The 26,548-nt window shown below is 35.0% G+C and overlaps 1 protein-coding gene across 2 annotated transcripts; it reads left to right on the top strand.

The window, feature by feature from the left end:
* Window positions 1-1,735: 1,735 nt before the first annotated feature.
* On the top strand, window positions 1,736-24,246 carry LOC125846715 (uncharacterized). 2 transcript variants are annotated; one of them, XM_049526293.1, is made up of 14 exons: window positions 1,736-1,872; window positions 4,206-4,338; window positions 5,496-5,622; window positions 17,202-17,316; window positions 17,396-17,608; window positions 19,459-19,554; window positions 19,836-19,924; window positions 20,032-20,160; window positions 21,207-21,321; window positions 21,671-21,755; window positions 21,852-21,961; window positions 22,366-22,517; window positions 22,978-23,074; window positions 23,742-24,246. In XM_049526293.1, exons 3-14 carry the CDS (start codon window positions 5,609-5,611, stop codon window positions 24,054-24,056), a joined length of 1,530 nt encoding a protein of 509 aa, XP_049382250.1. In that variant the 5' UTR covers window positions 1,736-1,872; window positions 4,206-4,338; window positions 5,496-5,608; the 3' UTR covers window positions 24,057-24,246. The 2 variants fall into 2 exon arrangements, with proteins under 2 accessions (XP_049382250.1, XP_049382251.1); XM_049526294.1 differs by lacking the exon at window positions 1,736-1,872 and having other exon boundaries at window positions 4,170-4,338.
* Window positions 24,247-26,548: the final 2,302 nt, after the last annotated feature.

The following is a 26,548-nucleotide window of genomic DNA, read 5'->3' as shown; positions in this document are numbered from 1 at the left end:
TCATAACTCATTTGGGTGAACCGATTAAAGTTGTGACGTTTTATTGTGTAACTGCGAGTTTGAGCCCACCTAAGGGGCTGATTTTTTTTTTGTTTTTTTTCCTTTTTAAGCATTGGTGCTTCCTGTATTTTCAATTCCGGTCATTGCGAGTTCGAGCCCAGCTAAGGGGCTGATTTTTTCTTTTCCTTTTCCTTTAAAGCAGTGGTGCCCCCTCTATTTTCAATTCTTAGGTTCGCCTCTAGCTATAAGTATCGTGAGGGGGTAATATTCTAACACTAGATCTCTAAAATTTATTGGTTTAAAACTTTTTATTTTTTATTTGATACACTTTCATTGATAAAGAAGATAGAAAAAAATAATTTCTCAAGTCTTAGTGCTAATTTTTGTGTGTGTTAATCGATTTTGCGGTTGGTAAATTGTGCAGACTTTTGTTCTTTTCTTATTCTCAAATTTTAAATATATAAAATACTGAAAAAACAAAACAAACAAATTAAAATGGAAGAACCACAAAAAAATTTGCAAATATATATATATGTAAGTGTGGAAGCACACATGTGATAACATGCATGTTGAGGTGATTATCCACACTTATATATTAGTAGTCGGTATATTTATCCACACTTATATATTAGTAGTTGATATATATATATATATTTGTGTATAGTACAAATATGTATTTACTTCCTTTAAACTAGTTAGCTTTATAATTATGTATACTTATTAATTATCTTATGTTTTGATAAATATTTTGTCTTGTTTAAATTAAGAAGCTCAAATAATTAATCGTTTAATTATTCGTCTTATTTCAATTTCGATTGAATTTAGCTAATTGATTTGATTTGACTATATTCGAAATTCAATTAGCTAAATTCTAATATATTAGGTCACTCAAATAGGCTAAATTTGCAATACCTTTGCCATATTTAAATCCACTATTCTGAAATTCCTTATCCTATTAGCCAGAATATACATACATCTATATTCTCCACACACACAAAAAACCGTACACCACACCTGTTGACATTCAATTTTGATCGACCTACAACCTTTTTCAAATTGCTATATGATTAAATATGTATTTTGTTAAAAAAATATATACTTTAACGTTCATAATTTTAAAAAGTATTATTTTACTCTATTATTTCTTATCGATTGCTAAATTTGAAATAATTACTTTATTTATTTATTTAAATTATGATGTTTAATTGTGTTTATTTTATATAAATTTTATTTAATATGTGTGAAATGTTATTAATCAAGTAGCAATTCATTTCCTCTTCTACCAAATTATTTAAATCATAGCTTATTCTATTCAATTTCTATTTCAATTCTAGCCTTTTCTCCAATTTTATGTCAATTCTAGCCTACTTAATTTTCAGCCAATTCATAAATTCAACTTTAATCTCATCCATTCATTTGTATCGATCAACGACCACAATTTGATTTCTATTTTATTCATTCCTATTTCAATGACATTCACCCAACAACCCTACTTTTCATTCTCCACTCTCCTTGAGAACAAACACCGCCCCTCTTTCCTTTTTCCAGTTGACGCACCACCCACACCCTCACCGGCGTCCCTGTCTCTTCGTCGGCGAAGTGTCGCCGGTGGACCACTTCGCTGGTCTACCCTCTCCTGCTCTTCCTTCCCTCTCAACCAGACAGCCACCAAATCGCCTCTCCCCTCCCTTCTTCTCCTTCCAGTAACTTCTCCACCAAAAGACTGGCGAGTATCGCCAGCTTCAGATGTCCCTTGTCCTCTCATCTCCGCCTGACACCAGCGAGGCGAGCATAACCGCATCACAACCTACTACAGAGAAAGTTCTGTACCTAAGCACCAGAGGCTCCTTATCGAAGGATCATTTTATGACTGTAAGAATCTGTCCATGGTATAATCATTTAGCTATTCATTGTGTGCTCGATTAATTTAGATTCATGAATGGTCCTGAGATTTGAAATTAGGTCAGGTTTGGGTTTAAGTTCGTCTGATACTTGTCCACAAATGTTGTGAATTCTGGTTCAACCTTGAACTTTTCTATGATTTTTGCTCATTGATTATACACTGCCACTGTGAGATTTGATTATTCAATTACATGTCTATTTCCTTTCCTTTAAACGATAACCTTTAATTATTTCTGAACCGTGTTTTAAAGTTATTTGCTTAAATTTGAATTTGTGGCAAATTCAGTACTTAATTTTGGTGAGCTTGTGAACATTCTTAATTCTTAGTAACCTATGATCACTTCCATTTTTACTTGCTTCTTTTCATATCAATTCAAATTATGACAGCCTACTCTTTGTGGCTGAATTTATTACCTTCCGTGATTCATGACTTCTCGTCTGTTTCCTTTGATTGCTCGCTGAAACAATGTTACTATTTGTTAATTATGGTAAGTTGTCCTAATTGATTGAATTGTTGTACTACAAGGAGCGATTTTAGTGATCTGATATGAAATCGTGTGATAGTCTCGACATTTGTTAAATTCAGTTTGATTTCTTGCATTTATCTTGATTCAATTTTGTTAATAAAGGAAAGATATTTCCCTGATTTAGCTCTAATTGATTCCTTGCATTTTACTGTTAAGTCTCTATTTTACTATATAAGGAGCATTCTTCTCTTTCTATGGGATCATGAACAGCAGCCCTCGAGCTTTCTTTCCCTCAAAAAGAATAACTGATACAAAGATCACTGGAAAAATAGCCCTTGAGTTCTATTTCTCTCCATAGAATAACTAATCACGGATCACCGATGAAAGATCCCAAAAGGCTCTCTTCCTCTTTTACAATATAACTAGAAGGCCTCGATATTTCTAAAGGACCTATCTTTCCTTTGGATATTGATAGAAAACATCATTCTTTCTCTATTATTTTCTGTTTCCTGCTGGTTGCTAAGCATTAGATAACCTTGATTGCTTTATACTTATATCTTCCTCGACATAAGCACTGCTCAGAATTCTTGAGATTCTTGTGATCTTGATCTGTTGAGGATCGGATACGAATTACGGACACGGTTGACTGAGTTACTGGAACATCAAAGTGTGCTTCCTTATTATAATCTTGGTCTCATCACTGGTTAGTTTTCTTAATGATGCATTCAATATTTAATGTAGTAGTTTTGTATATCTGTAATTGTGAATGGTTCGAATGCGCTAAGTATTCTATGGAAAATGTCCAGATATGTTATCCTGTATTCATATATGTTAATACTTTTAAAGTTTCTTGCCCCAATCTTAGTTGTTTGAATCTATGTTAATCTTTTAACTGAAAATAAATGTCCTGATACTTAAAATATGTTTTGAGTTTACTTTTCTCCTGATTGTATGTTTCCTTTAGGATAACTGTTAAATTTATATTTGGTTGTGTATGTGAAATGTTTGTCTTTTAGTATCTGGCATATCCATGGTTATAGGATTAAATTTATGTCATTATATCTAGGCCCCCTTAAGGTCATAAATCTCTTTTCTGTGAAATGATCAGTATTTGTGAGTCCAAATATCTCAAAAGGAATGTGTCATCACGTACTTAGCCTTCTTTTGGAGAATAGGTCTTGAAAGAGATCGTGCCCCCCTTCCCTCCATATTAGAGAGGCATGAATGTACTTCATCAAGGAAGGCTGCATCTTTGCCAAAAGCTTAGTTGAAATAGAGTTAATTCAGTTAACACACACTTGTAATTTTAGTATATATGTCCAAATGATGTTATGAAGGTAAATGTCAACTTAATCAATTGTTGGGTTTCTTGTTATGGATTGCATCCTCTCTGAATCAATGTCGCATGAAGTACAATTTTGGTTATTATTCTTGTTTGACATAACATTTTTGGTTGCTTCTTCTTAACATTATATTCAAGTATCTAATCATGTTGTGCTTAATTTTGATGGCAATATTGGTGTCCACAGTTTTAGAGTAAGTAATGTTTCATGGAATTTTATTAAGTATTTGGTGCACTTTATATCTGTTATCGCTGATAGACCAGCCATTTGTTTTCCCCCCATTTTCACGCCTATGTATTTCAATACCTAAGATCAAGTAAATTATAATAAAGATGTGACACAACAAATGTTTAGCGACAAGTTTGTGGGTTTATTATCAATGCACACAATAAATGTGTACTTTTTTATTACACATTTTCACTTGCTTTTTTCATCTGATCATATCCTGGATTAGTCGATCATCATTTCAAGCTAATTACATTGTTGTTTTCAGGTTTGGTGAGTGTTTGATACAACTTTTAGAGAGAATTGCAACACAGATCAAGTGATTACATCTCTCTACGTCAACATTTTATACAGATCTCCACTAGCCTGCTCTCGTATTTGAGTGATGCTTTGTATTAGTGGTATTAATCCTCTCTTCTCTTAATTTTTTTCAGCATCTCAGATACTATACTAATCCAATGTGAGTATTCAATTTAGGTATACATTGAGAATTAATTCTTATTTCCTAGAATGTTGGATATAAATTCGTGTTCTATTAGAAACAAAAATGAACCGTGGAAGCCCTTTCATGGTTTATGTTTATGCAATTGAATCGATAAGGAGATAACCCGTGAAATGCACTTAGTTTTTTGGATGGCATAACTGAATCGATAAGGAGATAACCCATGAAATGTACTTAGTTTTTTGGATGGTTAATTGAGATTTATATTAAGGAAATAAAGTTCTAATTAGACATAAAATTATACAATTTTACCGCACTTTGAATATATACATGCTTAAATTGATAGTGTAAAGCAACTCAGTAAACTAATTATTTTTTAACTTAAAGCTGATGCAAATTTTCTAAACCAGTAACTTCAAATTCTCATGAGAATTAAATGAATTGATTCTGTTGTCTTTTGGAGATTTTATTCTCGTGGAATCCAAATTTTTTCCTTACTTGCGATATATTTAAGAACTATTATGAAGACTGACAATGTAAAGATAAATATCTAAGTTGCATACAGTTTAAAAAGGAAAACTCAATCATCCATGAGTATGATTAACTTGACTTCTTTATTCAAGGAACATTTTTCTTCTTGCTCGTTAGTTACTTCCCACTCTCTTTGCTACTTTGAGAAAGTGCTTCTTGTAATCTTGATGGTGGAACATATTGTTTTCCCATTCTCTCGATGAAGAGTGGCCTTGTACCTTCTCTGGAATGGTCACTAGTATCTTCTAAAATGAATGCAGAACTCCTCAAGTGGTCTTGTGATATACTTGGTAGTTTGTTAAGTTGATTGTCCTACAATATACAAAAGAAAATAAGTCAGCTCGTTAGGTTTGATACAAACAACATAAGTAGATAATAAGAAAAGGTAATTACAATTTGTTCAGTTACAAATGAGAAGCTGATCTGCATTGATATCACACTCTCAATAATGGTGTTTGAAACATACAATAAGAAAACATTTATTTTTATTATCATTATCCTTGTGGAGAAAATCATTTTATTTGATTACTTACTTCTGGTATTGCATCTAAGTGTAGAAGGGCCTTCTATTTTGACTTGTTGAAGGACTGGTATTTGTTGAACTTCAGAGTGGTTACTTCCCATAAGAATAGGGCACTCTCTACTGTTGTGCTCTAATTTTTCCACATGATTCACACTTCTTTTTCTGCCCTTTCTGGATGTTTATAACAAGGTACGCTTTCTAGAAGCTGATTTTTTTTTAATTGTCTCATCAATTCCTCTCTTCCTTAGTTTCTTGGTCTGGCTGGTTGTGCTTTGTATATGGGTGGCAGAGGTGGTTCAATCCTTATCTTAGGCCATTGCTCAATGCTGGCAATTGGCAAGATAGATGGACTATAACTTTTCATGTACTGCTCAACTGTGTAGCATTCATGAGCATATATTTTGGGTTCATCCTCTTAACCCATATAGCTGCAATAGCATGAATACAAGGTATTCCTATTAAATCCCATCTCTTACAAAAACAGGTCTTCTCCATAAGATCGACGGAGAATAGTCTAAGATAGATGTCCTCAATTTGATAGTAGAATTGGTCAGATTTAGTGGCAATACATTTAGCAGCTTTAGCCTTATTTTCCTCTAGCTTTAACACGATTTCCGCACAGATTCACTAGCAATACTTCATCATACTATCCTTGTTTCTTTTGAAGTCTGGACATCATATAGATCCTAATTAATTCAAGCACTGTCCAAATATACTTATCTTTTGCATGTAATAGTACACTGTTGAATGACTCACAAATTGTTTAATAATACATCACATTTTGGAAAGAAGAAAAAAAGCCCTTGAATAGTGGATCTGTGGATGGGAGGTTTATTACTAAATCATTCAGGGGCTTTTGATTCTAATTTTTCCATCCCTTCTATAGAATTCATGTTTTGCCTGGTATCTTTTTTTTTTTTTGAAAATGGTAATTGTTTCTATTTCTGCAGAACAGTACAACCTATGTACTGAAACCCGTATTTACATAAGGAAACTCTAATAATACCGACCTATCCCTATAATGAGTCTAAGACATCAATGATAGAGACGGTATCATTAGAGTAAATTTGATTACACCAAAAACACAGAGTCAAAATGCAATTCAGTTTAACTTGTTGCGTACTACTCTCCCTATTCTCAAAAACTCTAAGGTTCCTCTCTTTCCATATTGTCCACCAAATAGTTGCAGGAACAATTCTCCAATTACTTCTGTTTTTTGCTTGTGTCCCTGCTTCTTCCCAGCTAAATAGAGCCTCTGAAATTCTCCCAGGCATGGACCAGGAGATGCTTTTACGTCTCAGGAACAAATTCCACAACTGGCCAGTGACTTCGCATTGGATAAACAAATGATTGACTGTTTTGCAGTTCTCCCACAGAAAAAACATCTAGAGCAAAGTGTAATTCCCCTCTTCATTAAATTCTCCTGTGTCAATACTGCTTCTTTAGCCAATAACCACACAAAGCAAGACACCTTGTAGGGGATCTTGGCTTTCCATATCTGTTTCCAGGGCCACTTGAGTAGCTGCAGATTTGGATGATTCAACTTCTTGTACACTGCACCTATTTTAAAAATCCCTTTACTGTTTCCCAACCACTGCAATCTGTCTCGCCCCATTTCCAGACCACTAAATTGATCAATGCTTCTAAAAAATTCAGTTACTCTTGGAATGTCCCAGTCATTGAGGTGTCTTCTAAATACAAAATTCCACCCTTGAGGAGTCTTCTAAATACAAAATTCCACCCTTGAGGAGTCCATAAGTCAGCTATAGTACTTTGTTGCTGAAGAACTAAATTGTGGATGTCAGGGAAGAGAGTCTCCATGTTTCCTTCTGCATGCCAATCATCCTTCCAAAACCTAGTTTTTATGCCATCTACCACTTTGATCTTGGTGTTAGGTTTGAATTCATTCCAAAGTTCTCTAATGGATTTCCATAAGCTAACACCATAAGGGGTGGTAACCTCCTTTGTCATCCAACCATCACTCTCTTCATATTTTGCCTTTATGACTGAGCCCCACAGATTATGATTATCATTTGAGTACTTCCAAAGCCACTTCATCCTCAAAGCTTTACTCTGGTTCTTCATGTTCTTGATCCCCAAACCCCCAACTCTCTTTTCGGTGATCACAGTTTTCCATTTGACTAAGTGATATCCTCTCCTTTCCTTGTTCCCTTGCCATAAAAATTTTCTCCTGATGCTATCCAACCTATTGATGATTCCCGGTGGGATAGGAAATAATGACATCATATATGTTGGAAGTGCATCAAGTACAAAATTAATCAAAGTTAGTCTCCCCCCTAGTGAAAGGTACTGAGACTTCCACCTTGCTAGCCTCTTCTCACACTTCTCAATCACCCTATCCCAGATTTCCATAGAGTTGGATTTTGCCCCCAAAGGCATACCCAAGTATGTGGTTGGGAGGACACCCACTTCACCTCCCAATATTGACTTCAAAATTTCCATGTTTGGTACTTCATTTACTAGATACAAGAAGCTTTTCCTCCAGTTGACATGTAGCCCAGACATAGCTTCAAAAATAACTAGAATCAGTTTCAATATTTTAAGGTGGTCTTCCTCAGCATCACAAAAAATTAGGGTGTCATCTGCATATAGTAAATGAGTGATCTCTAGACTTTCCCTTCCAGCTCTAGCAACTTCAAAACCTCTCAGCCATCCTTCATTGCATGCATTCTTGATCATATTGTTGAGTCCCTCCATGACTAGTATGAAAAGGAAGGGTGATAAGGGATCACCCTGCCTAAGACCTCTCTGTGACCTAAAAAATCCTGCTGGAGAGCCATTTACCAATACTGAGAAGTTCGCTGAAGATATGCAAAATTTAACCCACTGTCTCCATTTGTGGCCAAATCCCATCTTCTCTAGCATTCCCATAAGAAAGTCCCAATTGACATGGTCATATGCTTTCTCAATGTCTAATTTGCATAGAATTGCTGGTTTTTTTGAGACCAACCTGGAATCTACAACTTCATTAGCTGTGAGGACGGCATCCATTATCTGTCTCCCTTTAATAAAAGCTAATTGTTGTGAACCGACAAGCTTGGACATCACTTTTTTCAACCTTTCAGTAAGCACTTTTGAGAAGATCATATACAAACTACCTATCAAGCTAATAGGTCTAAAATCCCTCAATTCTTTTGCACCTTTCTTCTTTGGGATTAGGGCTATGAATGTAGAATTCAGACTTCTTTCAAACCTCCCTTGTTCATGGAAGTGTTGAAAAGTCTCCATTATGTCACCTTTCACCACCTCCCAGCATTTGATATAAAACCCCATAGTAAAGCCATCTGGTCCTGGTGCTTTATTAGTTGCACACTGCTTTAAACACCTCAGAACTTCTTCCTCGTCAAAGCTTCTTTCAAGATCCTCCTTTTCCTCCCCTGTCAACCTTGGGCAATTTAAAAAATTGTTGGCAGGTCTCCACTGCAACTCCTTTGTATAAAGCTTCTGATAGAACTCCACTATTTCCCCTTGGATTCTTTTTGGTTCTTGGACAATGTTCCCCTGGACTAGCAGTTGGTCTATGTTATTGTACCTCTTGTGTGCATTAGCTATCTTATGGAAGAACTTGGTGTTCTTATCCCCTTCCTTTAACCAAATTGATCTTGATCTTTGCCTCCAGTAGATCTCCTCATTTTTTATCAGATCCTCCAAGTTCAGGAGTAACCTTGCCTTTTCTGTTGCCTCATCCTCAGTTAGACCTCTATCAGTGGCAATGTTTTCCATAGCAGCCAGCTTTTCAAGTAAAGATTTCCTCTGTTGGCCTAGATTCCCTTGCTCACTTCTGCTCCACTCCTTCAGTTTGTGTTTCAGCGCTTTTAATTTGGATGCAAGGATGTAATCAGGCCTCCCAGTATAATCAAAAGAGTTCCACCATGTCCTTACTCTGTCAATGAAACCTTCAGTCCCTAACCACCAGTTCTCAAACTTAAAATAGCTCTTGCTCTTCTTCCAGGAACCACCTTGGAGTGTGATTGGAGAGTGGTCTGATAATATTCTCTGCATAGTGTACTGTTTCAAGTTGCTAAAAGCATCATCCCACTCTTGAGATACCAAGACCCTGTCAATTCTTGAAGCTATCAGGTGGTTATCCCCTTTGAACCAGGTGAACTTTGCATTTTCTAGTTGAAGATCAACTAGGTTTAGATCCTCGATCAAATCAGAGAACTCTCGCATCCCTATTGTTCTCCTGATACAGTTCCCCTTTTCCGAGACATATCTAGCCTCATTAAAATCGCCACAAACTGCCCATGGACCTTCTATTAAACCTCTGATAGAGCCAATTTCTTCCCATACTAGTCTTCTTTCCACATAGCAATTTGGAGCATATACTCCTGTTATATGGCATGAGAAGTCCTGCACCTGTGATTCAAATTTACAGGTAAGGGTATATGTCCCGATCTCTAGAACTTCCCCTTTCCATATTCTACTATCCCAAAGCATCATTATCCCTCCTCTTGTCCCACTAGCTTCCAAACATGCCATTTTGATCCATCTACCACCCCAAATCTGCATTACTAGCCCAGTAAGATCCCCCTGTAGTTTGGTTTCTTGAAGACAAATAATGTCAGCTTTCCAGTCCCCCATAATGTTCTTGACAACCCTCCGTTTGTCCCTACTGTTCAAACCCCTTACATTCCAAGAGACAAGTTTAAATTGCATCAAGAAATAGTTAGAAAGTTTCTCCCCTTATCTCTACACCCCCCACTTTTGAACTTCACATCAAAAGCTACTAAACTTTTCAATTCATTAGAGCCTTTGAACCTTTTCTTCTTGCTTACAGCTACAGCTTCTTGGTGTCTGGCTTGTCTGGCACTGTCCACCTGTAGTAACAGTTCCATAGCTTCCTCTTCATGACCTTGGAAGTCAGCCCCCAACAATTTTCCCAGTTTGATCACATTCTGTTTCACCCAAGCAGAAACTTCTCTCTTTTTCTGTGATTAACAGTTGCTGTTGCATGTATAGTGGCTCTGCTTCTTCGACTTCCCATTCTTCATCAGATGTCAAAGTTCTCTGGTCTTCACTATTGCATACCTCTTTTTCCTCCCTCCCAATCATCACCTCCCCAAATGGAACTTGCGACTCTGATTCTCCCATATTGAGCACAACCACGTCCCCTAAAATACCACTCGAATCTGCTGTTGTTATCTCCTTCTCAGTATTCTGGTGAGCTACCTGCATTGTCTTTTGGCAGAACTGTGTTTCTTTATCTTGAAGAATCCAATCTGGATTGGGCTGGGTGGAATTGGATATGCTATTAAAAATAAATAGGCTTGCTGGATCTGGCCCATTATACTCTTCATTTAATTGTTCTGGCCTAGACCTAAGGCCCATAATAGATTCCTTCATTAAAGAGGTCACATGATTCTCACATGGCTCAATGGGTACCCACCACAGCTGTCAACTTTCCATTCCCCACATGGTTATCTGTACTAGGATCCCTAGTGAAAGGGGATTTCTGTACTCTAGTACAGATGTTACTCCTTATTAACTGCTGGTCCATAACATACCCTGATTTCAAATTGTTATCTTCTTCTCCGGCTAGATTCAAAACTTTTTCCGGCAAGATTTCATATCTTGCTTTGCCTTCGACCCATATCGGAAAATGGTATCTGATTCCGCCACGCAAAATCAAAACCTCTTTCGGAATATTTCTACCACTGTTTGCAACCAAAATTCTTGCCCACTTCATATGGTTCTTCAACTCTGCCTCCTCTTCCGTTGCCACCCAACCACCACAAAGTTGCCCTATTTCTTCAAATACTTGTTGTGACCACAGATGTAGGGGGATCCCTATAATTTTTATCCAAGTTTTGTTAACTTCCACGGAGATCGGCATGCAGCCTACAACTGGGCTCCACCATTCTAGGTTGAAACTTTGGTTTCTCCATTTCCACTGACCTTGAAGAGTTTGTTCCACCATGAATTTATTGGGAAATTCAAAAAGGAACATGTCACCGTATAGCTCGTAAATATCGACTCCGAAGGCCTTCTTCCATTCATAAGATGACCACTTTCTGATTTCAGACAAAGAAGGTTTCTCTTTGCTGGCCTTCTCCAGATACCCTACAAGACACCTACAAACATAAGAATGCTCTCTGGCACATTTCTCGAGGCAGTTCTCTCTCCTCCCTCCTAGGTGGGAGAACCCTCTCTCCTCCGGCACCCTTCCTCCGGAATTCCTTCCACACACCTATTGTCTCTGGTAATTACCTCCTGTGATTACCCTTCTTTTCTTTCTACCTTCTTCCTGTGATTACCCTTCTTTTCTTTCTACCCTCTTGCTTAGTCAGGCCATGGGGGAAAATAGGATTTATTTTAATGCTGGTTTCAAGTCTTTTGATATTACCAAATGGAATGATGAAGGCTCTGTTTGGTACGAGTGGGTGGAGAGAAGTCGAAGAATGATGAGTAGAACTACCGTGAGCAGTAAGGTGATGGAATGGATCGTTTTCCTGCTAAGAGAAGCTTCCACTGATCAGAAGAAAGTCACAAGGAGATGGAGATGTACTGAAAGGAAAGAGAAATATTTCTGCGCTAGGAAACATAATGAATATGGGAGATATATGAGCATTGTAGCTATTAATGCGGGGGGTAGATCTGTTACCATTATTCCAGAACCAGTCTTGAATGCTGGATGGTACGATTTAGCATTTAAGATAGACAAGTTTACCAAGACTAGTAAACCCCAGATACCCCTACTCAAAGGCTGTAAGGGACAGCAAATGGCTATCAAAAAACTACTAGGAGACAGAGGAGACAAGCTCATCAGAAAAGCCTGGTAGCTTTTTATAGGATATCTTTCATTGTTTGTCCTCCAAGACCTTCAGTTTTGAAATAGTTGTTTAGATGCCTCATACAAAATCTGTGCGCAATATCTATCATTATTTCATCAAATGCAGATATTAAACCCTTTTACTTGTCAGAAATGAAAGCCCATGCAACATGGTTTTGTGAGATTCATAAGTCCTCATCAAGAAGTGTAAGAAATCATCTCCATGTTTCCTTCAATTCACCTTCCACTATTGCGAATGCAATAAGATACATGTTGTTTGCATCAACGCCTACTGTTGTTAATAACTGACTCCCTTTTTGGTGCCCTTTCAAATGACATCCACCAAATTTCAGTCACAATTAGCTACGGAGCCTAATTAAATTTATTCTTGTGGGTATATATGAAATTTCCCCTTCTTGTAAGAATTGGACCTCTAACTTAGTAAAATGATTAATTACTTGAGTGGATCTCTTTTATAAACTAATTGCTTATTTTAAATATACTCTTTAATTATTACCATTTATAGCAATATATAACAATACTATATATTTTATTAGATTTTTCTCTCTCGCCTCTTTCTCTTTTTTTCCTCTCAGCTTTTTAATTTTTATTTCTCATTCTCGCTATTTCTCTCTTTTTTATTTATGTCGTTCTTTCTCCTTTATTTTCTTTTTGTTACTGTTTCTTTCTTGCTTTCTTTTTCTCTCTCTCTTTTTGTTGCTTTTTTCCCCTTTCTTTTTTTCTCTCTACTTTCTTTCATAGGGTAGTCAATGATTTGTAGAATTATTTAAATTTGTATCATAATTAATTAATTAAATAAATAATCTAATCGTAACAAATGAAGAGACATAATAAATTGCAAAATGAATTAAACTTGAATTAAAAATGTATTAAACACATATTAAAGTTGAATTAGAAGAGAATTAAACATGAATGCAAAATGTAGCAAACGAAAGAGCATTCTATAATCTGTAAACTGAATGGATTTGTATCAATAATGAATTTAACAAATAATTCAATCGTAGCAAATCAACCAATAAATTGCAAAATGAATTAAAATTGTATTTAAAAGTGTATTGCACAAATATTAAAGTTGTATTGGAAGAGAGAATTAATCATGAATAGAAAACGTAACTAATGAAAGACTAGACAATGATCTATAGAATAAAACTTGTATCAATAATGAATTAAACAAGTAATCCAATAGTAACAAATAAATCAAAAAATTGCAAAATAAATTAAAATGCTTTAAAATTGTATTACACAATATTAAAGTTGAATTATAAGAGAGGATTAAGAATGAATGAAAAACGTAACTAACGAAAGACAAGACAACTATCTATAAACTGAATTAAACTTGTATTATTCATGAATAAAACTTATATTATATGTATCTTACAAATTATTTTTGCTTTTATCACTAAGAAAATGAGCGATGGTTGTAATATGTATTAAAAATGTATTGTGCATGTCTTATAAATGTATTACTCCATTAGTGTGTTACCTAAATTATTCTTGTTGGTATCCGTAAGAAAGGAGTGAAGTGTGCAATACGTATTATAAATGTATTATTCATGAATAAAACATGTATTATATGTCTTATAAATTACTTTTGGTTTGTATCACTAAGAACGTGAGTAATGTTTGCAATATGTATTAAAAATGTATTGTGCATTTATTATAAATGTATTATAACTGTGTTACCTAAATTATTTTAGCTGATATTATTATAAAGGGAGTGAAGTTTGCAATATGTATTATAAATGTAGGATGTATTGTTCATGATTTTAATACAATTATGAAACATATCTAATAATACAACTTTAATACAAGCGCGATATAGTTCTGTAAACTTCATCCTTTTCGAACTTCAATCTAATATTTTTCCTAAAATCAATCCTAAACTTAACCAAACCCTCTTAAAATTGAGATATAAACTCCAAACGATATTTTTAATTATTTGTAGTAACAACAACCTATCCAAACTAATCGCAAACGAAAGAGCAGTCAATGATTCGTAGACTGCATAAAACTTGTATCAATAATTAATTAGACAAGTAATCTAATCGTAACAAATGAAGAGACATAATAAACTGCCAAATGAATTAAACTTGAATTAAAAATGTATTACACACATAGTAAAGTTGAATTAGAAGCGAATTAAACATGAATGCAAAATGTAGCAAACGAAAGAGCATTATGTGATTTGTAAACTAAATAAAACTTGTATCAATAATGAATTAAACAAGTAATTCAATCATAACAAATCAACCAATAAACCGCAAAAGGAATTAACTGGTATTAAAAGTGCATTATACAAATATTAAAGTTGAATTAGAAGAGAGAACTATGCATGGATAAAAACTGTAACTAATGAAACACCTGACAATGATCTATAGAGTGAATTAAACTTATATCAATAATGAATTAAACAAGTAATCTAATAGTAACAAATAATAAACTACAAAATGAATTAAATTTGCGTTAAAAGTGTAGTACACAATATTAAAGTTGAATTAGATGAGAAAATTAACAATGAAAAACGTACTAACGAAAGACAAGACTATTCTATAGACTGATTAAACTTGTATTATTCATGAATAAAATATGTATTATATGTGTCTTATAAATTATTTTGGTTTGTATCTCTAAGAACATGAGTGATGTTGCAAGATATATTGTGTCTATGTTATAAATGTATTACAAGTTTGTTACTTAAATTATTTTGGTTGATATCACTAAAAAAGAAGTGAAGTTTGTAATATGTATTCTGAATGTATTGTTCATGATTTTAATACAATTATGAAACATATCTAATATAACTTTAATACAATTGTGATTCAGTTTCATAAATTTCACCTTTTTTGAGTTTCAATCTAGTATTCTCCTAAAATCAATTATAAACTTAACCAAACCCTCTTAAAATTGAGATATAAACTCCAAACGATGTTTTCAATTATTTGGTAGGAACTACCTATCCAAACTAATCACAAATTCGTAAAATTCAAATAATGAATTCAAAATTTGAAGCTTTATAATGACCATCAATGGTGAACTCTTGCTTCTGTAATTTTAGAGATTTGAAATTTCTGCTTAAAAACGTGATTTTGTACAAATTTCCGGTCTCTCTGTTCCTCTTTTCATCTTGTTTTTGGGTAAAAATAGTGAAAAATATGGGCAAAAACTGATTTGAGGATAGTTATTTATATGAAAAGTTTAAAGAAGAATAAAAAAAAAAAGGAGGAAGAAAAAAAAGAAGAGGAGGAAGATAAATAATGTTAGAGAAAGAGACGAAGAAGCAGAAGAGTAAAAAGAAGAAGAGGAAAAAGGGCTGAGATGAAGAAGCTGAAGAATAAAAAGAAGAAGAGGAAAAAGGGCTGAAAAGAGGCGAAGACCGTACAATTTTCTTAATTCCAAAAAAATGTTATATTTAGTTAGAAAAATTATGTTGCCATATATGGTAAATATTTTTATAATATAGCATATTTATGTGATTAACCCATAGTAAAATCAGCCAATATTTGGCCCATTTTCAATGACCAGCCCACTCTTCTTCTAAAACAGAGGCCCAAACCCATTTTGTTATTCTTCAGTCCAACAAAACAAGATGCGCTCAACATCGCGAACCCAACGAACAGTTTAATTCCCAATTTTATCTGTCATTTTCCACCTTTCTCCTTCAATTCGTACTCTCCGCCTGCATAGCACGAGCTCAAAGACGCCTCAAGCTTCTCTATGGTAATATCCTTCTGATTTTCGATTTTCCTTTTCCAATTTCGTTCAAAATAGTACGAATTTGTTTATCCTCTAAGATTTTTGAATTTGGGATTCTCCCACTTCGGTTCTATCCTAGAAATTCCCCTCAAATCTCTCCTATAAAAATCCCCTCTCTTCACGGAGACGGTTTGGATACCTAAGAGTACCCCTTTAAGGTTTGGGAATTCGGAGTGTCTTCTCAACTCGCTGCTTGGAAAGAAAGAGGTAAATTCTTTCTTGTATCTTGCAGTAATTCACATCTTATGATTAAAATCGCAAAATGTTATTTTCATTAGATTTGAACCTACCTTGGTTACTTCTTCTTATTCTTTCTTTCTTTGTATGTTAAATCGAAGAGATTCAATGGTCAAGACCGTCTTATTTTGATTCTGTTATCACTTCTAAGATGATCTCAGGCCTTGTAGTAAAAATTCCAGAAAAAAGAAAAGGGTTTCTGTTCGCATTTTGAGAACTAAAGTAGTCTATATTGACTTATAGCTATGCTCCCTGTTGTGATGGCTAAACAGCCCGAATAGGAATTTGTTTGTTTATTTTCTCTCTTCCTCGTGTATTAGTTTACACCTACCAATGTGTTTCCAAACCATGATTAAGAGAATGATTTGCTTTCTATGTGTTCAGATCCATGTGTCACTGTTTTATTTTGTTAAGTCAGTGACCAAAATGTTGAAGCACATACACATTTTAGTCAGGTCAGGTTACCGGCTTAGAGGCAAACATGGAGAAGTCCCACATTTTTATAATAAAGGTAATTGGGGAGACTAAAGAAGGAATACTCAATAGAATTGAATTTACACTTGGCTCATTTCAATCAGATACTTGGGATTACCTCTGTTCTCCAAGAAGTGGTCGAAGATGAAATGTCATCAATTGATTGCCAAAATAACCCCGCGGATAACTGTCACTTATTCGAAGAAGTTATCATACACCCGAAGATTACAAGTGATAACGTCAGTGCTACATTCGTTACATAGCGCTTTTGGGGATTTGTCTTTGTACTACCCCAAAATGTTGTTTAAGAGGTGAATAAAATTTGTAAACACCTATATTTGTAAGTCACACTAAAGTCTGTTACTTTTTCTAAATTAATAAAAATAATATATATTTTTTATCAACACCCTAATTAGGATAGTGCAACTTATATTGGACCCTTTTCCGATTAGAGAAATTTCAATAAATAATAGTGGTGGTTCCATATCAGAGTGCAAAGCTCAAAGTGCAAAGAAAAGAAAGAGATGGTGAAAGTAGTAGTGGGAGAAGAAAGTCGGGTCAAACTAGCTGAAAATCGGCTTAGCAAATCTGGAGTCCCTTGTCAGGTATATTAGAAAAATAATAAATTCATGTATGAATGACCAAAGCTATATATATATATATAAGGATAATTTGTTTCGACAGGTAGGGCTTGTAATTGGGAATTTAAGTGGGAAATTAGATCGAGGATTCATATTCGATTTAATCCCAACACCGCTGAATGACAATGGTGAGCCGGCATGTTCCATAATTGGCGGGGCTAAAGATGATCAGAAAAAGGCATCCAAAGGGAAGTCGCTCCCTCAATCTTCCGCATTATTTATTGACAAAGATTGGCTTGCTGAACACGCTCGTCAGGTTCACTTTTTACCCTTCTCTATTTTATAATTACAAATTCACATTCTATAGCACTAGAATTATATTAGGTTACTACTTCTCCTATCTTACTTACTTCCACTCACTGCCAAATTGTGTGGAAGAATTTGTATGAACTACTCTGGAAATCCATGTATTTTATTTTTTTGATAACCATTATGTCTGGTCAAGCTTGCACACATCTTGACTAATTCCATAATTTTTCTGCCTCCTCTCACTAGTAATATGTATTAGGTAATTTTGTCTACCAAGGCTAGGCCAGATGAGAAGAAATCACCTAGTGTATTGTATCTACTGAGATTTGAACTTGAGACTTCATGGTTCTGAACTCACTTCATTGACCACGAGGCCACACCCTTGGTTGCGGGAGATCCATGTATTTTCCTCAAATGAATCTATGTGAGCCTATACTACTAGCCTGTTATTTGCATATTTCTATGTATTAAATAAGGCAAAAAGTATATGAAAGAACCTATTGTTCGCTAGGGACTTTGCTGCGAAGTGCAATTCAGGTGTGGGATTGGTTTAAAATAGGTGCATATGAAGAGAGAAAAAATGTGATACAACAACTATGATTTAGATCCAAACAAGTTGGGTAGGCTATATGAATCCTTGCAAACCATGTTTCCAAACGTACCTTCGTTTAAGAGAATATTTTTTGTGTAGAAAGTCTCAAATTCGGGACCTTCTTCTATGCGAATTTCTTGAGAAATGAAGTCGAATGGTCCTTTGACCTTCGTTTGATTCCGCGAAAGCCGTAGCCCTTTAATTACTTAGGGGAATCGGCCAAAGGCTCCGCAACATGTTGGTGAGCTTTTAGATCCTGCCAATAAAAAGTATATTCTAATCCTAACTGACATGTATGTTGTAAAGTCCATATTCATTTAGTTCAGAACCATTTTAAAATCTTTGATTCAGATGCTAAAATGTAGTCGCAAGTTTCCGGTATAGATTAGTGATTAGTTCTCGAATCCTAGATTTCTAATATATATTCCTCTTCACAAACACATCATATATGATATCTTTTTTTTGGTGGTATCTAGTCATCTCTTGGGTTGTGTAAAAGAAAGAAACCATAGGTGTTCTGATGGGGCATCAACTCCAACTCAATCGCAGGAAGCTAGATGCTTAGTTGTTTTGTTTAGCTGAAATTTCCTACTCCTGATAGCATTGACAGTTTTTTGGGTCTCTGTTAGCTCCATGGTAGTTGAGTTTTTTTGTAATAGAAGCTAACATGTTTTTTTTTTGCTTCAAAACCCTATTGGCTTTTGCATTTGTAATTTGATACCTTCCAGTTGTAATATATCAATGACAATATCTTTACTTCATCTAAAAAAAAATGATATCTTTATTTGGTAAAAATCACCTATGATATCTTCTAACAGTCAAAATATCATGTTACTGGCTGTATATAATGTTAGTGCTGCCCTTTGCTTGACAGAGCTTGTGGGTGTTGAGGCGCATGTAGTAGCACCTTGATGCCTGCACCAACGTGCCTTTCATTTTCTGTGATGTCCGCAAACTATGCAACAGAAATGCTTCAACTGCTGCTACACTGTCTGATGCAAATGCCTCCTCTATTTTACAAACTACCATATGTTTTCTCAACTCTGTAGCCTTGTATGTGAACTTTGTTTGGAAGAACATTCAAATGGGTATAGTGGATTTAAGAAATATCTCTCGTCCTAACTATCTGGGTGTTGTGCTGGCAACTTGTCAATTGACACTAACTTCAGATTTTGTGGAAAAGGCCATCATAGTGAATCATCAAAAATATTATGAATCATGTAAATCCTCTGTAGAGCTTATGCTTTAATATATGCATCTTTCAGGTTGGGAGAATGCTAGTGGGTGGCATGAAGGTGGTTGGCATCTATGTGTGGACCAATGAGAGCTCATTCAAAAATTCAACCATCACTCTTTGTCAGGTTTTACTATCATAACTTGAAGTCAACGCTATATTTTCCTCTCTGTACCCGAGGCTCTACCATAACTGCACTATTGTGTTATTTTCTGGAATAGGAGGCTCTCATGTAGTAAGTCTCTGTTGTTATGCCTTTTACGGTGAAGTTAACTTACCTTCCAGAAAATGTTTAATGAAACATGAAACTTATAATTTCAATTACTCATAATTAGTTTTCGATGTTAACTTCTGTCATTATTTGTATTCTTGCTCTCTTTCTCACTTGCTTATGAAATAACTGTACAGGCTGCAAAAGCTGTTGCTGAAGCGGCCCCTTTGTTGGAAGTGGATTGGGATGAAAGATTGCTTGTGCACATTGGTTACAGTCCCTTGAGGTAATCTTGTCTAACTATGTGTTCTTATATTCAAATAGGCCCTTCCTTTTCAAAAACATATTCGAATCGTCCCTTATTGTTGATTTAAGAGATAAGATGTATTCCAGGTGGACATGTCGAAATTGCTCGTTGGCTTCAAATATTACATCAGGCAATTTACGACCTTGTGATTTCAAAATGGGAAAAATTCTGAGTACTCGTCAGGCATTCCGATGCACATATGACTTTGATTTGAGGTGAACTTTTGTTTGCTAGAATTGCTCATGTTTTAAATCATTCTTCGGTGAATTGGACTGAACATGCGTTTTGATTTCATAGTGCCACATTTCAAACCAAAAAGGAAATTCCAACTATCTCAAGCAACTCATTTGTTCGTTATTTTAATTGCATGATTGTTTGTTAGGATATTTCTTTTTTGGCATGACAACATTGATGAGGAGGCAAAAACTTCCTCCCCGTTTTCCCTGGCACTAGAGAGGTTGGAGAAGTGCCATATTAATGTCGTTGAAGAACATTAGCCAAAATTGTGAGTGAAAAATGGCTTGTCTCAAATATTGGGCAACTTTCGTTGTTGAGCTATTGGCTTGTATCACACTATGGCTTTTGGTTTATTTTTCTGCACTAGTATGACAGAAGAAAGAAATCTTTTTTTCGGGGGGTGGGGAGGGGGTGGTGGTGGTGGGTGGTGGGTGAGTAGGCCTTTTTGATCAAGTGGTATGCAATAAAACTGTTCAACATTTCCTTTGGTTGGTTGCAGCCATTTTATAGTAGTTAGGGTCATTTTGTCGTAATAAAGGTGTGATTGGAAAACTATTATCCCTCCATGTTATGATGAACTGGAGGTTGCATCTAGAGTAGATCCTTTCTCTTCTTTGTTTTGTAGCTTTGCACTTCCTTTTCTTGTGATCCCTATATGGTATATCTCCCCACACAAGCTTAGTAAACCCGCTGTACCAGTGGAAACAATTCAGTTTTGTGACTTTCATAAAAATAGAGATATGTCAAATATGATATTTTCTGCCAGAATCATGGCTCTTAATGACTGCTGTGCATCCAGGACTTTGTGTTACCATCCCCTCGTTTATGTTTGCAAAAACGATTCATTTCAAACTTGTGCTACCTTGTTAGTACCGCCATATAACTCATGAAGTGTTTTCCCTAGTCCTACCTTTTGTTTTTAATTACTCAAATCAATTATGTTTGTTTATTCTTTTTACTGAATTTCTTAGAGATCTCAGAGAAATTCAGAAAAACGTCTCACGATTGAGCAACATGTTTCCAGGTTGCCCATATACCAGGGTTCAAGTAGCAAAAGATTGGTTGACATTCTTCATCATGGCATTTCAATTCATGCCAAAGAGCTTAAAGGTGCCAAAGCATTGATTGATGGGAAATTGGTAATGAACTCTAGACTTGTGGCATGAGTCTAGATCAACCACTATTTTTAAACTTGGATGGTAGTTTTCCTCTTAAAGCATCCTCATGGCCACTCATGATTTCACTACCTCATGTTGCAACTTGTTTTTTCTCTTTCTTTCATTTTAATTAATAATTGCTAAAAGAAAATTTTTACTCTAAACAGTGCTAGCTCTTGAGTAGTGACATATCAAATGGGCCTTAAAATATGATATAGGCTGCTACTCTATACTTGATTTGCTTGCTTTTGTCCTCTATCAAAATATGAGCCCGGTCTCTTTCCTTAGTTATTATGTTTGACAATTTTCACCTTTTTTCTTTCATTTCTAGGCAAATGAGGATGAGCAATTTGATTTAGGTGGTGTACATGATGTTGAATTTCTCCTACCTTTCATGGAAGATAAGTATTTGGAAGGTCTGTAAACATTCTCCAATTTACACAATTGGCCTTTCTTTTGAAGTTGATGAAGTGAGTTAGTTGCTATACAGTAATTATTTTCTTATTGTGAAGTATGCAGCCAAAAAGAGATTACAGGTCTTCTAGTCTTCAGCGGCTCTGTCTGCTCCTATGCTTACTCAAATTCGAAGGAACCATCTTCTCAAGCTTTGGCTGACATAAAGGTATTTTAACTTTGCATTTGATGCTGTTTGTTCCCTACATTAAGAACTAAAAAGTACAGTAAATCTGTTCTTACTTATCTGTTGCATTCATGGATGTTAAGATGTTCTATTAGATTTCAGTCCATTTGTTGGGCTTCAAAAAGCCATATTATCAGAGCATATTAGACGGATTACTCGAAGCAGAGAGATTCATTTGTGTTTTCTCCATAAGATCACAGGCATCGTACACCTGGTTCTGGATGTAACAGTGATTTTTATATCAAAAAGGGAATATTTTACTATTTGGGTTAGAGTGAACTTGGTTTTTAGCTTACATTTGTTCTGCATAATGCTAGAACGTAGATCCTGGTTGTCTTACGGATTTTTTTCTCCAGCATTTAACATCTGGTCTTCTTGGTGTTTAGGGAGACATAATTAAGAGTCTAAGAAGCAGGTTAGATATCATGTGTGATGAGGCAGACAGGAAATCAGATTCTAAAGAGGACAGAACTGAAGAGAGCAACAACCAGATATTAAGTGGGAGTACAGTTCTGCAACTTGATTTACAGTTACAGAGGTATAACACAGTGTAATGGTATCTATTCTCTCCTCTAGATGTCCAGATTTAACCCTGCTCACTTATTTTTCACAATAGCATCAACATCTGTTTGCAAAATTCTCTAGTTCTTTATTTTTTTTTCTGGTACGGACTTTAGTATTTTAATGAGATTTAATTGTGTCTTTATAAACTTTATTCAAAATTGAGGATTTGATACTTCCTCCATTTTTCTGATGAAATTTGATACTTCCTCTACCATATTCTTATTGAGAACTACAAGAGTAATTTTGTCACTGGTCTTATGACTAAGGGTGCTTATGGCTCGGTTCGGCCCGGTTTATCGGTTTGTAAATATGCTAAATGTATTTCATTTTGCTAAACAACTTTGAAGTTATTACACTTTGACCTTTATCGTTAACTGGACAGTAGCAGTTGGCTTGTTAGCGATGCTGAAACGGTTTACTTTCTTTTTAAACAGAAAACATTGCAGTATGTCATTTCCTCGAAGAGTATTTTTACCCTGGCTGGCTGACACATTCCTCTGTGACTATATACAACCATCTGAATCAGTTGAGGTGAGTTAGTTGCACCCTTTATATTCTTTGGTGAAGCAAATTATACTACACTCAGCCGTATTTCTTTTATTTGTCTTCCATTAAACATAAATGACATTTTTTCCTTATATTATGTTGTTTTCTTGCCTTAAAGCAAAAGAAGTTACACCTTTGATGTAGAAAGGTTGTTGGAATAGGCACTACTTCAAAGTCCTGTAACTATACTGAAACTGCAGGCACTTGTCTTTGCGTGTTTGCAGCTCTAAAAGACAAACACACGAGTGTGGTTATAGAATACATGATTCTTGTACATTTTTTCAGTAGGTGTTTCACCTCAAGGAATGTGTTTCTTGTGACAATTTATTCATATTTAGGATTAAAAGTTGTCAAGAAAATCTAATACCTCTCTATAATGGTTGTTGTACTGAAGGAAGCTCCTTCCTTGATCTCACTTGCTCAGTTTTTTAATGGAACATTTTGTTGTCTCTCTGTGATAATTGTATATGCGGCCGTACATTAAAGATGCAGTTGATCTGCCTTGGCAATTAATTTGTCTACTTGGTACAGAAGTGGTTTGAGCAGTATTTGTTAAGACATTGTTTACCTTATTACTCAATGCGACTAAATATATTGGTAATTTTGAGATTATGATTTCAACTCAACTCTGATGTGTGGTACTTTGAGTTAGGTTCTCGTGGATCATTTTGCCGAGCTCATGTCTCTAGAGTTCCCAAGTAATTCTTCAAAAATCTTGGAGCCTGAAGCTGAAGCTCCTGCATTGGTATTATCCACCACAAAATCATTTCGGGAGGTGTCAACCCCGTATGCTTTACTACCTAAGTCAGACGATTCACTCTCAAATCAAAATAGAGCTGCTACAATCTTGAGAAGTGACCAGAAATCGACAAACCCAGCTGGTTTTAACTTCATGATAGCTGTTTTAGTTCTTGTTGTATCAGTTGTGGTTGGGTTTGTGGTATTTTTTGTTAGGTCATCATCCTAGGGAACACGGATGGTGCGAACAAAAAATATGTTTAGATCAAATCTGATGATACTGTCTAATGCATATACCAACTACTAAGGCTATCATTTACAATTCTACACCGACTCCAAATAATTTATTTTGGTCATAAATTCTACCATAGTACAAGTGTGGGTATACTATGTGTTATCAACATGTCTGTTTTTGATAATTATTTTTATTTATCTATGGCATTTTGGTCATTTCAACTCACAACATTCCTTCCATTTTAATTATATATATATATATATATATATATATATATATATATATTCTATATTACCTTAAAAGCATGAACTCTTAACTTAAATGTTAAATTATTAAAATATCTCTAACTTAGGTTGTGACTTTTTCGATGAGTTGCGACTTTTATGATAAGTGGCTACTTTTTTCAAAGGGTTGTGATTTTTCGATGAGTTGAGACTTTTCCAAAGAGTTGGAACATTTTCAATAAGTTATGACTTTTTGGAAAGATCATGATTTTTCAAATTAGACACAAAAAATACTTGTTCATACTACCCTTTGTTGACTATAAATAGAGGGGGTTCGTCTCTTTTTCAACCACAATTTTTTTTTTTATCTTCTATTCTTCTTCTTGAATTTAATTTTTTTTTGTGATTTATTGTCGTTGGGCGTGTTCGAAGTTTAGCAGAATATGAGGTATCCCTATTTTGATGAAGCAAATTGTATTATCCTAAGAAAGTATATTCTTTTAACCTCGAGTAATTGAGGAAAATAATTTTGATGATATACTAATTATTTTTTTCTTAGTATATACATTAATATGTAAGGTTCCAATATATGAAGTTAACAGGATGTAGTCTAAATTCATTTGTTTTTGTTAACAATTTCTCTTGTGATGTAGATATATGCTTCTGAATATGTTTTTCAAAAATTATTAAACTTCTCAAAAGTTAGAGAATTGTCACGATTTGTTTTTTGATGCTCAATACAAAAGAATAATTTTATTTATCAATGCTACTTATGTGATTTAGATTGTCACGAAGTTTTCTTCAAAATAGTTACTACTATATAAACATTGCCCTTTTGTTTTATTGATTTACTATTTCTTAATATTTAAGTATTTTTTACAAAGAAAAGTCTATATGACTTGTAATAACGCTAGTTGAAATTTGTATTCGTTTAATTTTTATTGTAGTCTAAATTCATTTGTTTTTGTTAACAATTTCTCTTGTGATGTAGATATATGCTTCTGAATATCTTTTTTCAAAATTATTAAACTTTTCAAGAGTTAGAAAATTGTCACGATTTGTTTTTTTGATGCCCAAGATAAAAGATTTACTTTATTTATTAATGTTACTTATGTGATTTAGATTGTCAGGAAGTTTGCTTCAAAATATTTATTACTATATAAACATTGCCCTTTTGTTTTACTGATGTGAGGAGATTGTGTTCGTGAGCCATTCCTGTTGTTAAGGTCCATTGGAGGCATCGTCCCGTCAAGGAGGCTACCTGGGAGACCAAGTAGGAGATGCAAGAGCAGTTTCCCGACATGTTTGAGCCTTCAGGTACTTCTTAATCCTTACTTTCGCAAACGAAAGTCCTTTTTAGTAGTGGATGTTGTAATGACCCTCCTGGTTATTTCTATGGTTTGCCTTTTGTGTGTCGTTTAGAGCGTTCTTGTAGCGACCCCAAGTCATTTATGACTTGCTGGGACTCACAGCTCGGTCACCTGGTCGTTTGTTTGGTTATTGTGCGAGTTTTAGTGTTTTTAGAGCTTATGAACCTAGAACGATCATTTTCGATCAAAAATTCAAGAAGAAGACATCTGAATCCAATTCTGACGATTCCATCAGCTTCGGAAGGGCCATTTTAGGCTAGTTGCATGGTCGGCATGACTCATGAGGTTTTCAGTGTGAGTCGGTGCGATTATGCATTTTAACTTTAAGTTTAAGCCTAAGTTTGACTTTAGTCAACATTCTGAGCAAACGCGCTCGGATGAGAATTCTGTCAGCGCTTTTAGCTCCAGAATATCGTGTTTAGTCTAGATTGAACCTCCTTTTTTATCTCGAGGATTCCAAAAAAATTTCGAGCCCTTTTGTGGTTTTTGACTTAAAATAACGATTGGGTGTGGGATCCACTTTTTGTCAAGATGACCTCGTATGAAAATTTTGACTGTACCATTGAGCCTGAAATATCAAATTTGGTATGGTTGCATATCTTTTTTGAGTGCACGGGGTTTCGAACGAGTTCGGAGAGCCCCGTCGGAATTTTTAAGTTTTCAAAAAATGCTGAAAATCTGGTGTATTTAAGCAGAAAAATCAACACTTTCTCAGCCAATTAAGGCGATTCAAAGTGCGGGAACTTCGTTGTGTTGGTGTATTTTCTAGAGACTGATCAAAAGTTGTTGGGTGCACGTTGTTCAACGTAAAAATTGTGATAAACCAGACTATTGTAAGCCTTTTTTGAGTTTTTATTCTTGGCTTTCTTGAATTGGTGATATCTTGCTCATT

The sequence above is a fragment of the Solanum stenotomum genome, chromosome 12, assembly GCF_019186545.1.
Source record: "Solanum stenotomum isolate F172 chromosome 12, ASM1918654v1, whole genome shotgun sequence".
Lineage (NCBI taxonomy): Eukaryota > Viridiplantae > Streptophyta > Magnoliopsida > Solanales > Solanaceae > Solanum > Solanum stenotomum.
This window is presented reverse-complemented; position numbering and strand designations above follow the sequence as displayed.